This window comes from Terrapene carolina, unplaced genomic scaffold (genome assembly GCF_002925995.2).
Source record: "Terrapene carolina triunguis isolate 2854851 unplaced genomic scaffold, T_m_triunguis-2.0 Scaffold23, whole genome shotgun sequence".
NCBI classification, from domain to species: domain Eukaryota; kingdom Metazoa; phylum Chordata; order Testudines; family Emydidae; genus Terrapene; species Terrapene triunguis.
Window position 1 is genome coordinate 3,184,360 of NW_020664374.1, and position 20,512 is coordinate 3,204,871.

At 40.9% G+C, this 20,512-nt stretch overlaps 1 protein-coding gene across 1 annotated transcript in view; it reads left to right on the forward strand.

Annotated features, from left to right (window-relative positions):
* LOC112110508 (protein XRP2) overlaps positions 1 to 14,212 on the forward strand; it is a 22,028-nt gene extending 7,816 nt beyond the window's left edge. Inside the window, exons 2-5 of the mRNA XM_024205545.3 lie at positions 5,480 to 6,145; positions 7,151 to 7,265; positions 8,474 to 8,559; positions 13,493 to 14,212. Of these exons, the coding sequence (XP_024061313.1) occupies positions 5,480 to 6,145; positions 7,151 to 7,265; positions 8,474 to 8,559; positions 13,493 to 13,576 (951 nt within the window). The 3' untranslated portion in view covers positions 13,577 to 14,212. The remainder of the gene's footprint in view (positions 1 to 5,479; positions 6,146 to 7,150; positions 7,266 to 8,473; positions 8,560 to 13,492) is intronic.
* Positions 14,213 to 20,512: the final 6,300 nt, after the last annotated feature.

A 20,512-nucleotide genomic window follows, 5' to 3' on the forward strand; every position in this document is an offset into this window, starting at 1 on the left:
CTGCCTGGAGAGCCAGTGGCTGGCGGCGCTACAGCCACGCCGCTCAGAGCACCAGGTCAGGCAGCCGTGCTGCCCGGCTGGAGCCAGCCATGCCACCACGCAACACAGAGCACCGGGTCAGGCCGCAGCTCTGCAGCTGCGCTGCCTGGCAAGAGCTCGCAGCCCCGCTGCCCAGAGTACTGCGCCGGCCTTTACATAATTGTGTGTTGCTTTGCAGTGCTCTTTTTGCTTTCACTTAATAGAATAAAGATTGCTTTCAAACCAACACAACTCTTTTTTTATTAAAAAAACAACCACCGGAGGAGAGAGTCAAATGACAAAAATACATCAGTGGGGAGGGGCATGGGGGAAGGGAAGGTTTCCAGAGGAGGAGGGGTCCTGGGACAGCTACGGATTTGTGTATGTCCAAGGATCATACCTAACCTTCTCCTTTGGAGTACAATGCACCCAGTGCTATACTTCAGCAGGGCCAAACTGCAGAGGGATGGGTATTGAGTGCAGTGGGTAGTGGGAGTCCACACGGCTGGACTGTGAGGAGTGGAATACTGCAGATAGAGTGTGGAGCCAGGAGGTTGATAACAGTATGTTGGTGGTGTGGGGGGGTACATGGAAAAGAGTTTGGCGACAGCGGCTGCAGGGGAGGGCACGCACGGAGCTGCTCGGTTTGAAAAGCTAGTATCGCCTGGAGCATGTCCACTTGGTGCTCCATAATGTTGAAGAGCCACTCCGTGGCTTCTTTCTGGTGTGCCGCATTCTCCTTTCGGTCCCTCTTCTCGCTGTCCCACCACTCCTTCAATTCCTGTTTCTTGGCAGCAGAGTACATCATAACCTCATGGAGAAAGTCCTCCTTAGTTCTTCTTGGCCACTTTCTAATTCTGCGCAGCCTTTCTGCCGCTGATAACCTTGGAAGCCCAGCCTCCCTCTTTGTTATCTCTGTGAAGTTTAAATGCAACATTTTACAGAAGCAGTATTGTTTGCAACACAGACAACACTGATTCAGTGCTTTAAAACGCAGCCAGTACTCTCACACCAGTCACTAGCTGTCTGACCCCAGGCAAGTACACACAAGCCACAAGACCCCCAAAATGGGGAGTAGCCCCAGGGGCAGGGTAAATCACTCTTCCTGGACCCTGCTGTACACTGGGCATGTGGCTTTTGGGTAGAGCCAGCACTGTTGGTGGGGCCTGATAATCGTTCCTGTCCCCACACTTTGCACAGGAGGTGATTATGGAAGATATCTCGCTGCTGAGGGTGAGCAGGGAATCAAGTGAGGGTCTTCTCCAAGCCTGCGGCTTCTGCCCTGGCCCCTATGTGGCTTGCCTGTGTGCAGCAATGCCACCCTCCCCACCCCCCAGTGATCGCAAAGTAGCACGGGAAGGTTACGTTAATGGGGCAAGAAACAAAGCAGCTCTGCCGAGGAACCTGCGGCAGTGGATTGACCAGTATCTCCATGAGCGTTTCCTGGAGAACTCTGAGGGAGATTCCCGTGAAGTGAGGGAGTGTATCAATAGCCTGTTCTGTCGCTCAGACTAGGCATGTGGTGGGAGACAAGCCTGCTTTCTCCAACCCTCCTGCCCCCAACAACTCGCTTCAGCAATTTCCCCAAATCAGATCCACTTACCAGGGGCCTCCTCTCCTGTTTACGCTTTGCCAAGATCCGATAGCTGTGACTGGCTAGGCTCCTCCGGGGTAGAAAAGAGCTCCTGACTGCATGCATCTCTGGCCTCCGAGTCATCCTCTGGGTCCCCCTCACCCTCTTCGTCCAAGATTTCCTCCTCCTGGCTTAGTCCACTCTCAACTGGCACGCGAGCCAACAAAGTACACAGGGGCCTTCCCAGTAGAGGTGGGGTTGCCACTGAGTGTCGCGTCCAGCTCTGTAGAACTGGCAGCTCGTGGGTGCAGCACCAGAGTGGCAGTTTGCCTCCCGCGCCTTGTGGTAGGCGTTCTGCAGCTCCTTCACTTTGATCCGGCACTGCAATGTGTCCCGGTCATGGCCCCTTTCTGTCATGCATCATGAAATCTGTAGGTATCATAATTCCTACGGCTGGAGTGCAGCTGGGACTGCACAGCCTTCTCTCCCCAAATGCTGATGAGGTCCAGCAGCTCGGCATTGCTCCAAGTGGGGGATCGCCTGGTGCGTGGAGCAGGCATGGCCACCTGGAAAGATGCGCTGAGACCACTGCACACATCATCGAGCAAACAGGAAGGGGACTTTCAAATTTGCAAAGGAATTTATGGGGTGGATATGACGGTTGGTCACCTGAGGGCAGGGCAGTAGAGTTCAAACCGATGACCAGAGAGGTGAGAACAGGCATTGTGGGACACCTCCCGGAGGCCAATCACAGCACTGTAATCACCACGGTGTCTACGCTGGCACCGCAGTGCTGTAGCCCTGGCACAGAAAGCTCTATGCCTCTCCTTGGGGTGGTTTTTTATTTTTATTTTTTTAGAGTGCTACAACTGCGCAGTTTCTGCGCACTAAGTGGCTTGGCAGTGTGTACACCTCTGGAGGTACAGTGCAGAAAGCTGCTTTACTGTGCCGAAACTTGCCAGTGTAGATGGGGGGGGGGGGGGGTTAGTTCTCAGCATGCATACATTTGACCTTACTAGTGCTGTTGCACTTCAGACTCTCTTCAGTGAATCCGAAAGCACCGAGGGAATTTTGTGAGGGGAAAATTAACATTTTTGGGAAGTTTAAAAGCACTTCTGTGCAACTTGCCTCTTCCACCCTAGTTTCAGTTAACTTGGTCTTCATTTTTTGCTTTGCAGTTTTCCTATAAAGGAAATTGACAAACTTCATGTTGTGACACAATAAAATCAAGGCAGTTAATTTGTGTTGCAACAATGCTTCTTTTGCATTTAACAATGCGCTCTCTCTCTCGCTCTCTCTGGCATGTGAAATGTTAAGCACAATTGAGCACTCAATTCAGGAAGTCACAAGCTGACTGTTCATTCAGTCTTAACACATATGGAAGGGTGCTTGATTATGACTAAGTGATTCAGGAACACTTGTTTCCACTAAGTCACTGTCACTTGAGGTTGAACTACAAATTAGATTAAGCTTTATCGAATGACACACTCTTTCTAGTTTTACACAGGTTTTTAAGAAAAACTAATTGTATTGAAATATGGTATGTCTACATGACTTCCTAAAGATTTCTGAAGCTGCATTATTTTGAAGTCTATATATATTAAAACAAACAAGCATATATTCATGCTGAACAGTGGAAGTCATAACTTCCTTAAACTTCCATCTTCTCCTTTCTTGGAGAGATCTTATCCTTTTGTTTCCACGCTCCATAGTAACAGTTTATCCCAAGACTATCCAAATTATTCCCTTGAAGTCTTCTATTAAATGCTTGCAATAAATATGAGCAAATGTGTGGGTTTTTTTTTTTAACACTTCAGGTTCTCTGAATGCATTCTGTGAGACCTGCCACTGCTCTCTAGTCCACTTAAGTTCAAATCACAATAACATTTGTACCATTCCTGCCCAAAACAACTGTTAGGCTTTGAAACAGCACCACAGAGTGTAGTTCATGGAGTCTCCCTGGCTCTGTACAGTCCCTTTCTTGAAAGTCTCTGGAATGGTCACCGGTATTCCCCTGCTTTTCTCTTCTTGGCTTCCAGTTGTGGTGTAGTCTGGAGTGGTGTGCATTTGGGGGGAGAGTCCTGAAATTTGGTCTCTGTAATCATAATTGTTCGTTCTTTACTGATGAAAGTGTTTTCCTAATACTTATTAAACTTGTATGATGTGGTAATGTCTAGAGTTCAGCTGGGTTTGGGCCCCATTATTCTAGGCACTGTACAGACATAGAAAACAGTCTATGCCCCAAAGAGTTTGCAGTAGTCTGAAAGCTTAAGCTTATCTCCTTGTCACGGGGCTGTCTGTCTTAAGGCCTGCCAGCACAGTTTAAGAAGACTAGCCAACTTGAGTTTAGGAGGAAAAGGGAAGAAAACTTTAGAAAGAACACTCCTCAGTGGCTGCATGTAGCACTCCATCAGACTAATTTTCTCTCTCTAGCTATCTACCATGTAAAAAATACATTTTTCTTGAAAAGATTATTCAACTTCCTTACTGAAGTCTTCAGTTTCAACATCTATTTTGGATAAATCTCTTCTAGGATTTCCAGAGTGAGGAAGGATATTCTGGCAAGAGGCATTTCTGGATCTCGGCTCACTCGTGTCTATACCATTTTTCCTGCATTGTCTATGTAACCTTCTAAAATTGCATAGAGGGAGGTTATTCTTTTTGGGAAAAATAGGACATATAATACTCCTAAATCTGACTATATAGAAGTTGCTCTCTTACTAGCTTTTAGAATTACTAACAGCTTGGCAAATGCTCCAAGGCTATCAGGCTGACACTGGATATAGTATGGAGTTGAATGCCAGGCTTTTGATGTGACCTCTCATGTAAGAATATCCTACACTTTCAAGTGTTAAGTGATCAACTACTGTAAGATGCCATTTTAACACATACACACGAGGGCAGAATGGAAGCTGCTGTAACACTTAAACTTTCTTTACTCTTATGTAGCAAAAACTGTAACCTCAGTTATCTTGCAGTATAGCATTTGTTTCTCTGTTAAGTTCACTTCCAAACCATAAATTGTAATTGGCTGATAATTAGTCATTCTCTTAATTGGATGAAGAGTCCTGTTTTAATGAACAACTTCTTTTTTTTTTTTTTTTTTTTTTTTAAAAAGGTGGCCCTCCTGAACAAGAGAGAGTAATGTCAGGAGACAGAGGTTATAAAGCTGCCTTTGTGCCAGCCCAGCCAATGTTTGTCCACAGTCTCAATTAGAAAATCTGCATTTTTTTAATTAGCTATAGAGTATACAGTATAGAGTAACAGTTTCCTGCCTTGTGACATTGCAGGCTAGAGAGGGATAACTTTTTAACAAATGCAAAATATGCTGATCAAAATATTGCCCAAAACTTCCTTGCCAGGGATCAGGCAGAGAGGTAGTGGAAGAAAAGACAAGCTGAAAAGCACGAAGACCCATGAGATGTGGGTATGCTGACCAGTATCTATGATAGATTTCTATTTCAGCAGCACCTAGGGTACATTGTACAGTGTGCAAACTACTGTATAAAAACATTGGCAAAGGGATTGTGTGCTCTTTGTAAGACGATCCATAGACCAGGCAGAGAAAGGGAGGGAGAAGGAAAAGATTGCCATCGCATTGTATAGCTGAGGCACTGAAGCATGTTTTCCCCAAGATCATACGGGAAATTTGTGGTAGTCAGGAATTGAATCCAGATCTTTTAATGAAGGCACTGGCAGACCATCTTTCTGCCTCCCATTACCTTGACAAAATCCCAGACAAAAGTCTCTTCTGAAGAGGGGTGTCCTGACCAGTTCCATGACCCTCAGTCTCTGATTGAATTTAGTTTGTTCCGGTTTCTCTGCTTGTTCTTAATACCAGCTATTGCTTTTGTCACTTTTAAAACTATTGTTATATATTTTTCCTAGGTTGATCCCAAAGACTACACGTTTTCTGGACTTAAGGATGAAACTGTGGGTCGTTTACCTGGAAAAGTTGCAGGGCAACAATTTGTCATTCAGGACTGTGAGAACTGTAATATCTACATTTTTGACCATTCTGCTACAATCACTATTGATGATTGTACAAGCTGCCGAATCTTTCTAGGACCCGTAAAAGGCAGTGTGTTTTTCCGTGACTGCAAAGATTGTAAATGCGTAGTGGCGTGCCAACAATTTCGCACCCGGGACTGCAGAAAGTTGGAAGTATTCTTGTGCTGTGCCACCCAACCCATTATTGAGTCATCCACAGGTATGAAATTTGGCTGTTTCCAGTACTACTATCCAGAGCTGGCTTTACAATTCAAAGATGCTGGACTGAGTATCTTCAATAACACATGGAGCAACATCCATGACTTTACACCAGTGTCAGGAGAAAACAATTGGAGTCTTCTACCTGAAGATGCCATAGTTCAGGATTATGTCCCCTTTCCTACATCTGAGGAACTAAAAGTAATCAGAATTTCTACAGATACCATGAAGAGCATAATTCCAATAACCCGGGGTGGGAGGCAGAAGAGCAGTGAAGAATCATGTCTAGCAGTTTTCTTCGCTGGAGACTACACAACTGCAAATGCTAGAAAGTTAATTGATGAGGTAAGACACCTTTTTCTATTTCCAGCTTCTTGACTTTCCAATTTCATATCTTTTTGGAATAAATTGCAAATTCTCATAGCTTATTGAAGTGAAGATACTGAAGTTCAAACTGGCTTGCTTCTGGATGTCTACTAAAACACTTTTCAGTATCTAGTTTTGGTGTGTTGAAAAAATGTGAAACGATGACCCCAAACTTGTTTTTCATGATGCATTTTTTTGCATTGATTTGGGTATTTATAATGTACCCATAACTGCCATCTGAACATGAGCTGCGATTGTTCAATCTTATTCTGATACCTATCGAACTTGAGGGATATATGGGAGCACCAAAAGTTACTTTTAAAGTGCCATTTTACGTGCACAAGTAATTTATTTGTACTTGGGTAAGAGTCCAATTGGAAGCTTTCTTGAAAGTGTGGATACAATATCTTTACATAGCTTCTCTCTACAGAGAAGTTTTTTCCTTTTTAGAACTAAAACCATAAACTTGTGGATGGCTTTTTAAAAAAAAAAAAAAAAAAAAAAAAAAAAAATCTTGACTAGTAGATAAAAGCCAAATGCTGTAGTTGTGGGTTAGAGAGGAGCCTGATCCGGGTTTGGTGTCCGTTGCAGCTAAAGAAAAGCTAATGGTGTTAAACACCTTTGCAAGTCAGGCAGTTAGCTTCAGTAGCATTTGTAGATGCTCAGCACATGTAGTTTCAAATTAAAAAATGTACAAGAGAAAACTTTAGTTTCAGGTAGGGGAATAGAACAGAAGCAAAGATTGGATGTTTTCTTTTCATTCCATTCAATCTTCAGGTGTGGTGAAGAAAGTGCTTCCCTTTGTAAACTAGGGAAGAAGAGAATAAATTGAGGTGCTTTAATAGTCAGAGGGGAAAATTGTGTATTCTATTCCCATGTAATTTATTTGGACTTCTGCTTTCAGAAAAGCCAAACATCTGTCCTCACTATATATCAATGATATTAACAGCTGTTTTTAACATGGGTACCCTTGTTTATTAACAGATGACTGGCAAAGGCTTTTTGTTGGTTCAGACTAAGGAAGTTTCAATGAAAGCAGAGGATGCTCAAAGAGTGTTCCAGCAGAGTGCATCTGACTTCATCCCTTTGCTTGAAAAAGGTAAGGCTTCTTAAAATATCACTTAAAAGGTCTCTTTTTGGTTTTGTTCCTCCCCTCCCTCCCTTCTGACACTTAAAACTCAGTTTCTAGTCCATCTTAGTTAGTGTATTCCCTCTGGCTGTAGATAATACTTCAAAAGAAGGGAAGTAGCTTGAGCCGCAGGAGCAGTACAATCTATAGCTCACTGAAATCAATGGGAGGTCTTTCTATTTTCTTCAGTAGGCTTTGGATCAGGCCCGAATGAAGTGGTGAATTCCTTCCTGATCCCTCCAGGCAATGCTCCAAAGGGGATCTAACCCAGTGTGGTTTCCTTCTAGTGACAGGACCACATGGGTCTAAGGCTATGGCAACCTAAATATCTAACAGACCTTGTTCTCTTATCTTAGGAAATAAATTCATGCTTTTAGATCCAGATCTTGCATGTTCAGTCCCTGCTGCTGGCAAACCACAAAGCTGTTGTATTAAATCTGTAATTCAAAAAGAAAAAAGCTAGAGCTTGGCATGGCAGACCAAAATAGAATCCCAGTTTGTCATTAGCCATGATTCGCTGCCGTTAAAGGATTTAAAACAGAAGCGAATGCTGTTGAAGACCACTAGCTTCAAAGTTAGTGTTTATATTTGTAAGTGGTGAAGTAGTCCCATTGTATACATTCTTTGGAGAAATCAAATGCAGCCATAGTGAGCAGTTAAGCATAGACTTTAGTCTTCCTAAAGCTTAGCATACAAACTGCTTTATGTTGTTTTCTGCAAACATAGAATAGCAAAAGCTAAATAGCAAATTTCTGAAGGACTAGGTCCCAATCCTAATGAACTTTGAGCCATCTCACAGCTGTCCATCAGTCAGCATGAATAAGAGTCTCAGTACTATAAGACTTTCCTTCATTTTCTGGTCCGTTTATGACCAACTGCTTTTCGAGAAATTCAACTGGAAATCTGCATTGTTCAGTTGTTCCTACAGTAGCTGTTTTTCCAATATGGAATTGCAGATGTTTTCCTTTGTACACATCTTTTTTTCAGACAACTTTTGTATTTTCACAGCTCCATTACTAACCCTTGTCCTGGATGATGATGGTTGCAGTAGGAACTCTGAGGTTTTATGTGAACAAAACTCAGGGCTCTGAAAGGGATAAAGAAAACAGCCAATCTCTAATCTTCCATTTAAGATGGAAATCTAAAAAACATTATTAGAAGTGAAACTCTCTTTGTAGGTCCTGTTGTTGCTTTGGAGTTTAATGGAGATGGTGCCGTAGAAGGATGTCGAAGCATTATAAATGATGTCTTCAGTGGAACCAAGGTGAGCTATGTTTTCTCTTGAGGAAATAATTATGACCAGAACCTGCCTGAAAAATATTTCATTATCTAGAAATCTTATTTTTCATTTGCTAAGGTTTTGTCAGCCAGCAAGACCTGAAAACATCAGTCTTAATTTTTTGAAACTCACATAGAACTTAATTTACTCCAAAGAAAAGTACACTCACCAGTGGGAAGTAGGAAACTTTCCCTGCCAAGTGAAGAGGGGATGCTAAATCATCAATTTCTGAAGAACTTAAGCTTTCTATTTAAAACTTGTGGTTGCAAAAATAACTTACCTAATGTACAGTAAGGCAGGGCTGTGTTCTGGGACTTACAAAGTAGACCATGCTGGAGCAATCTGCTCTTAATTCTTGGCTGAGAAGTAGGATGAGACTGCTGTTTTTTCTGAAGTGTGATCCTAGATACCTTTCAAGGTTCTACTGTATTTGTAAGACAGTCATGGTGATAATCTAAAGATGTACCAAGGTTTTTCCCTAGAACTTAAACATCCTCATAGTTTAGCTTTCTCACACCACATGACCATTTTCCAGATAGCTTCCTCTTCATTTGTTCTAATAATGCTTTCTCTGGGATAGTGTTTGTAGTTTGTCTAAGTTCTTAATACATGAACATTTCAAAGGAGATGCATCATATGATACAGCAAGAAACTGGATAATATCCCAATAACCTTTAATCTGTTCGCTTAGCTTTTTTTATACCTCTTTGGGGCATACATTAAGCTAAGGGTATGTCTACACTGCAAACCTAAGTCAACCTATATTAGGTTGACTTACAACCACTGCAGTAATTACATATGCATGTCCACACTACCCTCCTGGGGTCAGTGTTGCGCATCCTCATGAGGAGTGCTTCCTCTGAACTAAGATGGGCAGTGTGGGGAGCTGAGAGCCTGGTCTCTCAGCTGCTGCCCCACAGGTTCCTGGGCTCCTGGTGGGCTAGCCCCCACCCCCATTCCCCACCAGGAACCAGGGGAAGCCACCTGGGGCTTCCTGTCCCTGGGGAGCAGGGTTTAGCTGCCCTAGCTTCTCGGGCCCCCCTGCCTGGCTCCCAGCCTGGGGGCAGGAGCAGCAGGAGGGAAGCTGCTGGGGCTTCTTGCTCCAGCTGGGAGCAGGGTCCAGCTGCCCAGCTCTCCAGGGAGTTGGGGGAAGCTGGGCTCTAGCTGCCCAGATTTCTTGTCCGTTTCATGGCTCCTGCCCTGAAATTGACAAGACAGCCAAAGTTGGGTGTAAGGGATGCAATGTTTACAAACACTGTGATGCCTCTTGTGGAGGTGGAGTAGTTATATCAGTGGTGTAGGGCACTTACATGAACAGGAGGAAATCTGTAGTGTAGACACTGACAGAATTAGCCCTAAGGTGCCCAAAACTACTCCTTTGTTTTCCTCAAAAGAACAACTCCTTGACTTATTCAATCTGCCCAGTCTTTTGTTAGCAGCCTTTAAGTTGGTTTATTGTGAGAAGATGCCAACTTTTCAAGACCATTTTTCTTTATCCATTGTCATGAGCAATGTTCCTTCTAATTTTTTTTCCATAAGTGTGTGGAATGAATTTTATGTGCACCAATATCAAGGTAATGTGTGGATGTGCGCCACCAGTAGAAACAAAAAACCTGCATATAATTTTTTTTTTTTTAAAGTTACCATAGGGATAATTACTCCAGCCAGGACAGGTTAGGCATTTTAGAACTCACTATTCAAAGAATTTTATTTCTCTCTTATGCTTAAATTTATGAAATGCACTGACCAGTCAAAACACTAAAATAACACTTTAGAAGAATAAAATTACAGAGAATATATGTGCATTGCAGGAAGTACCAAGAAGTAACAATAACACAAGTATGTGTTGGGAGGTGTGCGTGTGGCTGTCTCTTTAAGCACAGTGGCAGTCACCAGAGAGCTCATTCAGACCTCAGCAGCTCCATCCTGCTCTTGAATCCTGCCCCCCCCATCCCCACTCTGCAGAGATGGGGTACATGGGCAGGGGTGGGAAGGGGGATACCCTGACATCAGCGCCCCCCCTCCACTCTGCACAGCAAGCAGGAGGGTCCCGGGAGCAGCTGGGCAGGGGCTCTAAGGCAGATGGCAGGAGCAATGCGACTGCAGAGCAGCAGGGAGGAGGGGCACCTGAACACACATCGCTGGATGCGCGTGGCTCTGCTAATCAAGTGCGCGGGACTGGATTGATTCTTGGGTGACCGCACAACTTAGAGGGAACATAGTTCATGAGATCAACCATAGCATAGCCAGGCTTAAAACCAAACCAACGTAGGTCAATGAGACTGAGAAATCCAGATAGTTCTGATGTAGCCTTGCTACAACTTTATTGACTTTACCCAAAGAGGAAGTTGCCTTATGAATTTCTTAGCATAGAGTTGCTTGAGCAGTGGTCTAAAAATTGCTTCTTTGAGATGCTGGCATGCTTTTCTCTGGAAATGAGGTTGAAGTTGGTTGGCTATTCCCAGTTCCTTATTCTAGGTTACAGTTCCTTATTCAAAGGCTGAAGCGGTTTCAGTTATTATCAAATTGAATTACTTCTGAAAATGATATGGAATGGCATGTCATGTTGGGTGTGGCCATGGACAGAGTATTAAAGTCCCCTTCCCCAACACTGTGTATTGTTCAAATTCTGATTACGTAGCTAATTTAACATGTACAAATGAGACAACCTCTGGACTACCTTCAAGTAGCATGTCTGTGCCATCAATTCGAGTCCTAAATTGGAAATGACACCCTGCTTTCTCACTTAAAGCTGATTTCTACACACAGCACTCTTCCCTGGAAAACTTCATGCTCTCATCCATGTGAAAATGCTTGTTGCATTGAATAAGTAACTGGAACATTGGGTTATCTGAGAAATATTTTTGTTTGCACGTAGTCCAAAGACCATTTACATAATAAAACAAGCATTTGCGTAATGAAGGATTTTTTCCATAATTTAACTTTTAAAATGCATATTATGAAATATATTTCATGTCCCTTTTAGTAGGAAACACAACTTTTTAATTATGGAAATAACCAACTTCAGACTTGCTTCTGCAAGGAGGTATTCTCCGCTTCAGAAATGGTTCTAGCACCACACTGCTGGCCTTCACCAACCAGCTGGGGCATGGATCAGTTTACATCTCTTGCTCAGGGGTATGCAGAATGTGCCACTGACTGAAACTCTATCAGGAAAAACTCACCACCTCCATACACTTATCTAATACCATGGAGAGCACGCTTGGATTCTAAACAGGTTATTTTATCTGCTAGATTTGAAGAGTGCTGTTAGAAATACTTAATTTGGACACTGGGTGTAAACAACTGTTAACTAGATTCTTCACCTGAAACAATTTTGGTCACCACTCTGGATGTTTGTAGGGGTAAAGAAGTCATTCATTAGTTGCACAGCCACAGTTCACGCTTACAAAAACTTCTGGTAAGTGGTCTGACTTTAGACTGAAATTTCTGCCATAGGTGTATTATTCACATTGGAAGAAGTTAACTTTTAAGGTATTGGACTTCACTCAGTTCAGTTACTGGCTGTACCATAGGCTTCCTTTGTGACGTTGGACAGTCACTTAATCTCTCTGTCGAAGATTGCCATTTTACAGATGGGGGTTATACTGCTCCCCAGTTCTTTGTCTTGATACAAAGCTTTTGCAGTCTGTCTGAAAACCATGATGTCCTGTGAGGACAAGTGTGGGAGGAAAACGGTCTTAAAGAGCCATTGTATTCATGGCCAAAAATGGATCATGATATCCAACCAAAGCATTAATAGATCTATTAGCTATTATTCCTTATTGGGTGTCAGAGGGCTCCATGTTAACTGGACTCTGAAAGTGGGTCATCAAAACAGGCCTTTTGCACTGACAGGAGAGGGGTTTATCCTGATATCAAAATGAAGGAGGGTAGTGGTTGGCCCAATACAAGAACACAAACCCTTCTCTCCAATCTCATCTCAAAACTAAGATTGAGAGCTGGAGTTGAGCTTGATGTTAGCTGGGACAGTGTTATGTTCTGATATGGTGATCCTGAGATGTTTGAGCTTGCATGATCACCAAGAATTATCAGTCTCTAACTTTGATACCTTGGATAACTCAGTTAACTGAAGTACTCAGTCACTGTACATTGTCATTTAGTCACATCTTAACTTCCTCCTAGGATGCATAAAATAGACTCTCTAAAATCCAGCTTTGGGTTGGAAGACAAACTTGCTTTTTAAGGCTAGATATAAACTGCCAAACCATTTCCCTGATAACTTACATTGCATTGTTTTAGATATATCTTGGCTGCCTGATGGATGCAGGCAGGCCTAGTTAATTTACTAAAATCAATATTTTTTTCCCCAACTATTTTCAAGGACACAATTGGAGTTTTTTGTAAAATTTTAAATATTAAACAATTTGGATGTTGGCAAAAAGTGGAAGCCACTTTTGCTGAGGAAGTACTTCTGAAATTTTGAAAATATACCCGAGGAGGTATATCTGGGAGAAGAGGAGAGAAATGCCTTTCTCAGTTTTGTGTGGCTTGGGAGGGAGGGGAAAGTGGTGGAGTACTTGCTCTGCTTCCTTAAGTGAGTTTGATGGTACCTAATAGCTTTTCTTCCCCCTACAGGATGATGGTTGAAGTGACTTTTAAATAGTCTAGTCTAAAATTTTAAAACTGTGTTTTAGGATGGACTGCTTAAACAGGAGCTATTTTCTAAAAGGGAAAGATCGTTTTGCTTGACAAACGAAGTCTCGAATTTCTTTGCTCCATATACTGAGTCCTGAAACTATTTTAATTTCCTTTCAAAAATGAATTCTGCCTGTTATATGAATAAATCTCTAGAAATACAAACATTTCTGTAATGTAAGGCTCTTGAATGAGCAGAGATGACTTGCATTTGTATATATCAGTGACAAGTAACTACTTCCTTGTTTAAAATGTATAGGTTTTTGCATCGGAGAACAAAGCTTCTGCCTCTCAAGATGTAGACAGCTTCTACAACTTTGCTGACATGCAGATGGGAATGTGAAATGTGACTTGAAGATGTTCTTCTGCATGGCCTGTCTCACCACTTGGATATAGCTTTGGTTTGACTGTGTAATGCTGCATTAGTAGCAAAAGTGTTTTGTTTTTTGTTTTTTTTCTGATTGACCTTTGTATTGCATATGTTTTTTATAAAAGGAATTGGTAAATTTAATACTGTATCACGTGAATTACAACGAACAATGTAGTTTCACATGTACATGTGATACTTATGTACCACTTAAACAACACACACTTTCTAGTAATTTATGATTATAGTGAAACTTTAATTATATTCTGATGTGAACATTCCTCAAATCTTTTAATTTGTAGGATTTTTAGAAAGTAGGTACAATGCTAGACCACATTTTATGTATTTTTAAAAAAGTCATTTCTTAACTGAAACACATTGCTGCCGGTATGTGTCAATGGTACGTTAGAGAAGGTAACTTGTAGAATTCACAGTACTTTCCCATATGCAAAATTATCTTAATCAGGAAAAATGTCATTGCTAACTGATCTAAAGTTTCTTAAATTGTTTTCTTTTAAATAGCATGCTTTCACAGTTGACTTTACTCTGCTTCAGTCTTTGTATTCATAAAAAAATTCATTGCACCAAGTGTTCTATACCAGATAGTCTTAAATGTTACTGTACTATACTAACATTAATTTTAATTACATTAAAAATAGTGTAAAGAGCCTGGGAGCTATGCTGCAGACACTTTGTGCCCTCTCCTCCCAGCCCCCCATTTAGGAGTGTCTCCAGTGGTATAGTGGCTCCTGTCTCATCCCTCTTTTGGGCTAGTGTAGAAGATAAACCTGAGGCTTCCTTACAACCCAGCTGCCATAATGGGTCTTTGACAACTGCCATTGTTTAGACCACACCACAGCCTAGAATCGGGGAGATAGTTTTAAAGCAGTGTTTGGATGCATGCACCTCCACTGAGTGTGCTCCTCCATCATGATGAAGGATATGGACACACAGTCTCTAGTGGCTGCAGATAATTGACTGACTGTAAAACTAACATTAGTCAGTTACTTCTAGAAACAGACCGAGAAAGCATTAATTTGAGACTAAAGGAATGTAACTTTTTTTACTATAGCTGTCTGACTTGTAGTTTTTTTAATAGATGAGCTATATAGTGTTCCTGGTGGCATTTACTAGATACATCATTTGAGCATAAGAACGTTCACTACAACGTAATGAATCTTAATGCATACACATGAGAATATTGGATCCTCAACATTCAGATTGAGCTTCTGCAAGGTTTTACAAGAGTTCAGATTAGGGTTCCATAGGCCCTCTGTTCAGACAGCAGAAACTTAGCTTCATTGTCACAAATTTACTGGACTTATCAACTGACTGCTCTCCTATCATATGAGGTGCAAACCCACAACTATTCAGATTCGATGTGACTTGCTGGTATAAACATAAGCTTCCCAGTACCATTTAATGTAAAATGCTATGTTATGATTTTCCTTTTTAAAAAAAAAAAAAAAAAAAAACACACAAAACTCATTGACTTTATATAGTCTGGTAGTTTATCCTCCAGCCATCTTGCAAATAGAGCAGGAAATGACTGTCTTGATAGTCTGTCAATGCTGTGGCTTCAGAATGCCAAAGGAGGCTGGTTGAAATACTTTGGGATTGGTAAAGGAAAGAAAGAGGTATGTCTGTCTGCATTACTCCCAGCCTTTGCAAGGTCCATAATGTAAATAAGAGTATATGTAGGTTCTGAAGTCTGCCATTTTGCTGTCACTAGATAAATGCATACTCTTAACTCCACTTCTTTTTAATAGAAGGAAGGTACACAAATTGAAAGGAAACTTTTCCTTCTATCTCTAGAGAAGGAGCATCTCTTGAGCTGACTAATTTGCAAACTGTGCTGATGCTCAGAAAAATCTGCCATGGACATGGTAGGGTTCTGTTTTGATTTGACAGGTCAAAACAAAATTATTCTGCCATTAAGTACTAATTGGTGGTAGAAATTAGTACGTTTTTCTGTTTGGAAGTGGTCATTCAAATTATCATTCCAGTATACTGCATCTGCCATGCTGAGACTTAGGTGGAGGGTAAAATGTGTTTCAGTAAATGGAGTGGAAATGATACTGACCACACAACAGATCTTTCTGTCCTGATGTATGTTTCTATCCTGACACTCACTATGCTTTAGAATCCTGCATGCGATATATTTCAAACCTGTCTTCATGTAATAAACTGTCTAAATATAATTGGTCATCCTATTACTAAACCCTTTTGTGATCAGTAAATTAAGCCATGTGCTATATGTAAATGAGGATTTAGTTCTTCTCTTCCCCCCCCACCCCCCCTTACCCGTAACAATTTCTGCTTGTTAATCAGGGTGAAGTTCTGTTTTTAATTGTCTGTACAAGAATGAGTAACTAGTTCTGCATTAACTTTCATATGACAAACAGATTTAGGTTTGAAATATTGGGGAAATTTCCCCCAACTTAAGGAAAATGCTGTTTTTACAAGTGGTGGGTAACTAAACCGTCAAATGCAATTAAAGGGTTTTTCTTTTTATAGCACTCTTGTTTCTCTTGTAATATTTAAATACCTAATGAAATTATAACTGCTTGATAACGGCATATTTCTGAATCTTTGAACTTTATTTAATAAACCTTACTGCTAACAAATATTAGGAACACTTCTATTCCTAATGAAGTAAGCTCACCTCAATTGTTATATGTATAGTGTAACAGTATGTGCTTCATGCAGCTTTTTGTATATTTTGGTAGTTTTTGTATGTAATTTGTCTAGTAGTTGTGAAATGTGACTTGCAATAAACATTTTCAAAATAAACAGTTCATTTCATAAGAATTTAAAATACTCTATGCAGTAGTATAGCTAAAACTGTATTTTAAAAATGTTAACTGATATATGGTAGTTAAAGGGGAGGAATTTTAAACTGTCAAATTACTTACTACTTAGTGGAGAAAGCACTGAACTGGTTTTTGTAGTCATCAGCTCATCTCAAAAGATGAGGTTTTTTGTTTTTGTTTAGCCAACCATTTATCTAGTAAATATAGAAATGAGTTGCTACTGAGGAACAGTAGCTAGGCTGGGGAAAGAACATGAGAATGGTCTGACCCAGTATGGCCAATGATCCATCTAGCCCAGTATCCTGTCTTCCAACACTGGCCAATGCCAAGTGCTTAAGAAGGAATGAACAGAACAGGCAATTATCGAGTGATCCATCCCCTGTTGCCGATTCCCAGCTTCTGGCAAAAAGAGGCTAGGAGACACTTCAGAGCATGGTTTTGCATTCCTGGCTAATAAGTCCATCAATGGCTATCTTCCATGAGTGTATAGAGTGGTTTTTTTTTTTTTTTTTTTTTGGAACCCTTTTATAGTCTTGGCCTTCACAACATCCTCTGGCAAAGAGTTCCACAGGTTGACTGTGCGTTGTGTGAAGAAATACTTCCTTTTTGTTTGTTTTAAACCTGCAGCCTGTTAATTTCATTTGGTGACCCCTAGTTCTTGTGTTATGAGAGAGAGTAAATAACATTTCCTTATTTACTTTTTCCACACCAGTCATGATTTTATAGACCTCTATTATATCCAACTTAGTTGTCTCTTTTCCAAGATCAGAAGTCCCAATCTTATTAATCTCTCCTCCATAGGGAAACTGTTCCATACTCCTAATCATTCCCCCCCCCCCCTTTCTTTGCCTTTTCCAGTTCCAATATATCTCTTTTTGAGATGTGGGTGACCAAATCTGCATGCAGTATTCAAGATGTGGGCATACCTTGAGTTTATATAGAGGCAATATATTTTCTGTCTTCTTATCTATCCCTTTCCTTAATGATTCCTACCATTGTTAGCTTTTTTGACTGCCGCTGCACACTGACCAGACATTTTCAGAGAACTATCCACATTGACTCCAAGATCTGTTTGAGTGGGACATCATTTTATATGTATAGTTGGGATTGTTTTCCAATGTGCATCATTGAATTTCATCTGCCATTTTGTTGCCCAGCCATCCAGTTTTGTGAGATCCCTTTGTAATTTTTTGCAGTCTGTGACTTAACTATCTTGAGTAGTTTTGTATCATTTGCCAATTTTGCCAAATCATCATTTACCCCCTTTTTCCAGATCATTTATGAATAGGTTGAACAGTAATGGTCCCAGTACAGACCCCTGAGGGACACAAGTGTGATATGAGCAAGGGTATAAAAATCTTAAATTGATAAGAAAAGGCAGAGATACAATCATGCCCTTTACAAAAATGGAGAAATCTACCCATGCGTGGGCTAAAACTGTAGAAGTGATGCAAAAGGAACACAGCTTTAGGAATTCAGTTACTAAGCTTTCTGCAGGCTATTTAAATTATATCAGTAATATTTAACAATTGAGCTAGCCTTTTTTACACTTGATTTCTCTTATTGCTAAAGCTGATGGGAGTGTATTTTGGGAGGATTATTGCACTGGTCATGTAATATAATTTCTCCCTTCTCAAAGCATTGGAGGCATGCAAAACTTTCCCAGAAATGTTCTGCCTCTCAGTAGTTGAATGACTACTGTATTCCATTAGATTAGTCATGCCATAATGTTTCTGAAAATAATGTGCAAATAGGAGCTATTTACTGTTTCCTATTCAATTAAACAAAGACCAGGTGCTGGAGTTAATGTGTAGGCCCTGCACAATCAAGCTTGTACCTACTAAAAAAAAAAAAAAAAACCACCCCTGCAAAAACGCAATGTATTATTAAATTGTGTATATTCATCTTTGGACGTGTAAGAAGCAAATTGTTTTCCTGGTGTAAGTATTAATCTGAGTTAATAACTAGTAGTACAAACTGAGAGCTAGTTCTTCTAGTAAACAAATGTTGTGCTTGTTTAATAAATGACTTGAAGGCTAGGAGTAGCTCTTGAAAAGCAGCATCCAAACTCTCCTTATATGTAAACATACATGTAGAGAGAGATTTGTAGGAGATTGTAATTTAGAGATGCTCCCTCAGAAGGGACAGTATTATGAACACAGAAATTTGGAGATGTGCCCTGGAGATAGGGACTGGGAACACCACCTGGCTGTGTTCAGTAGCTCACCAGAAGCTCTCCAGTTTGTTTTTATTAAAGTTTTATTCTTTTCTCATTCAGTGGTTTGTTATTTAATGAACCCCAAGATTGTTACATGGTGTCAGAAGTGCTGAATGAGAAGGAAACTGCCGTCATTTTGAACTCCAGTGTTTGCAACTGAAAGCAGACACAAAGGGAGGCACCAGAGAAGCACATGGAGCACGAGGCTTTTGCATGCGTTTGGCAAGCAATATAGTAGCTTGACTAACTTAAGAAGGGACGAAAAGCCAAAAATAGATGTGTTGCAACATCCATCCATCCAGTCTGCAATTGTCAGACAATGTTGCAGAGAACTGGAAAAATTTCAGACCGAGATTTGAATTGTGTTTAGCAGCCCTAGAGGCAAAGGAGAAAAATGATCAAGTGAAATCTTTTTTTCTATGTTGTTTTGGGAGGAAGCATTGGATATTTATAACAACTTTAAGTTTGAAAAAGGTGAAAGCATGAAGTTAAGTAAAATACTGACTAAATTTGAAGAACATTGCATGCCAAAAAGGAATAAAAGATAAGACATGTTTTTTACATGCGAAAAGAAAGACACCATAGAGCAATATGTCACAGAATTAAGGAAACTCAGTAAAACCTGTGACTTTGGTGAGCTGACAGTGTCTCTGGTCAGAGCCAGAATCAGTTGGGGTGTTAAAGAGGATGTGTTGACAGAGAGAGACTGCTTTGTGAACACTTCACTTTAGAAAAAGTTCTCCAACTATGTAGGGCAGCAGAAACTGTGAAAGCCCAAGCCAAAGAACTGAATTCACCAGAAGGGGTTATCCAAGTACTAAGTACAAAAGAATATAGCCAGAATAGGTCAAATCAAAGAGTGGAACCACTTGCTATGAAAACCACGTCTAGGGGGAAAATTGGGCACAGGCGGTCATGTGGAAAGTGTGGATCCCAGCATGGCTCCAAACAGTGTGTTGCCTTTGGGAAACTCTGTCAAAACTGGGGGGAAAATAACCATTTTTGCAAAATGCTGCAGATCCCAAATGCAAAAAAGTCATGTGTATTCAGTTAAAAACCATCTCATTGAGGAGTTTTTCATAGATGTACTGGGATTTATCCTGATGAGAAGGACTGGATACTGCATATGACAGTGAATGGAATTCCACTGAAACTGGCCACAGGAGCTCAGGTTCGTGTTCTGTCTGAACAAGATTTAGAGACTATAAATAAGACCAAAACTGGGAGCAACAAAAATAAAAGTAACTGGTTATTCTGGAACAAATAAACCAGTGAAGGGGTGGTGCATTGCTAGCATCAACCATAAAAACACCATGTACAAGCAGGCTCCCTTTCATTGTAGTGCCAAAGGAAGTGACACCAATTTTAGGTCTGGCTGCATGTGAGAAACTCAATCTGGGTGCTCTCACTACAAGATCATATTGAACTTGGCTATGAGGCATTCTTTTGGGAATACCATGACATGTTTCAAGGGTTGGGTTGCTCACAGGATGAACATACAATCTGGATAAACATGCAGGTCCTTCCAGTTATCCATCCATGTAGAAAGGTGCCATTGGCACTCCATGATAAACTCAAGGCTGATCTTGCAAGGATGGAAGCAATGCAAGTAGCACAAAAAATTGAGGAGCCAACAGAATGGATGCGCTCCCTAGTTGTCATGGAGAAAAGTAATAGCCAGCTATGCCTATGCTTAGATCCCAGAGACCTCAACAAGTCTATAAAAAGAGAACATTTCAAACTGCCAACCAGAGAAGAGATTATGGCTCAATTTGCAAATACTCAATATTCTTCTTTGAGTGATTGCTCATATTGATTCCAATTAGGGTGTGTGCAGGCCATGTGCACAGTCGTTGGAAAATTTTTCCTGAGCAGCTCCCA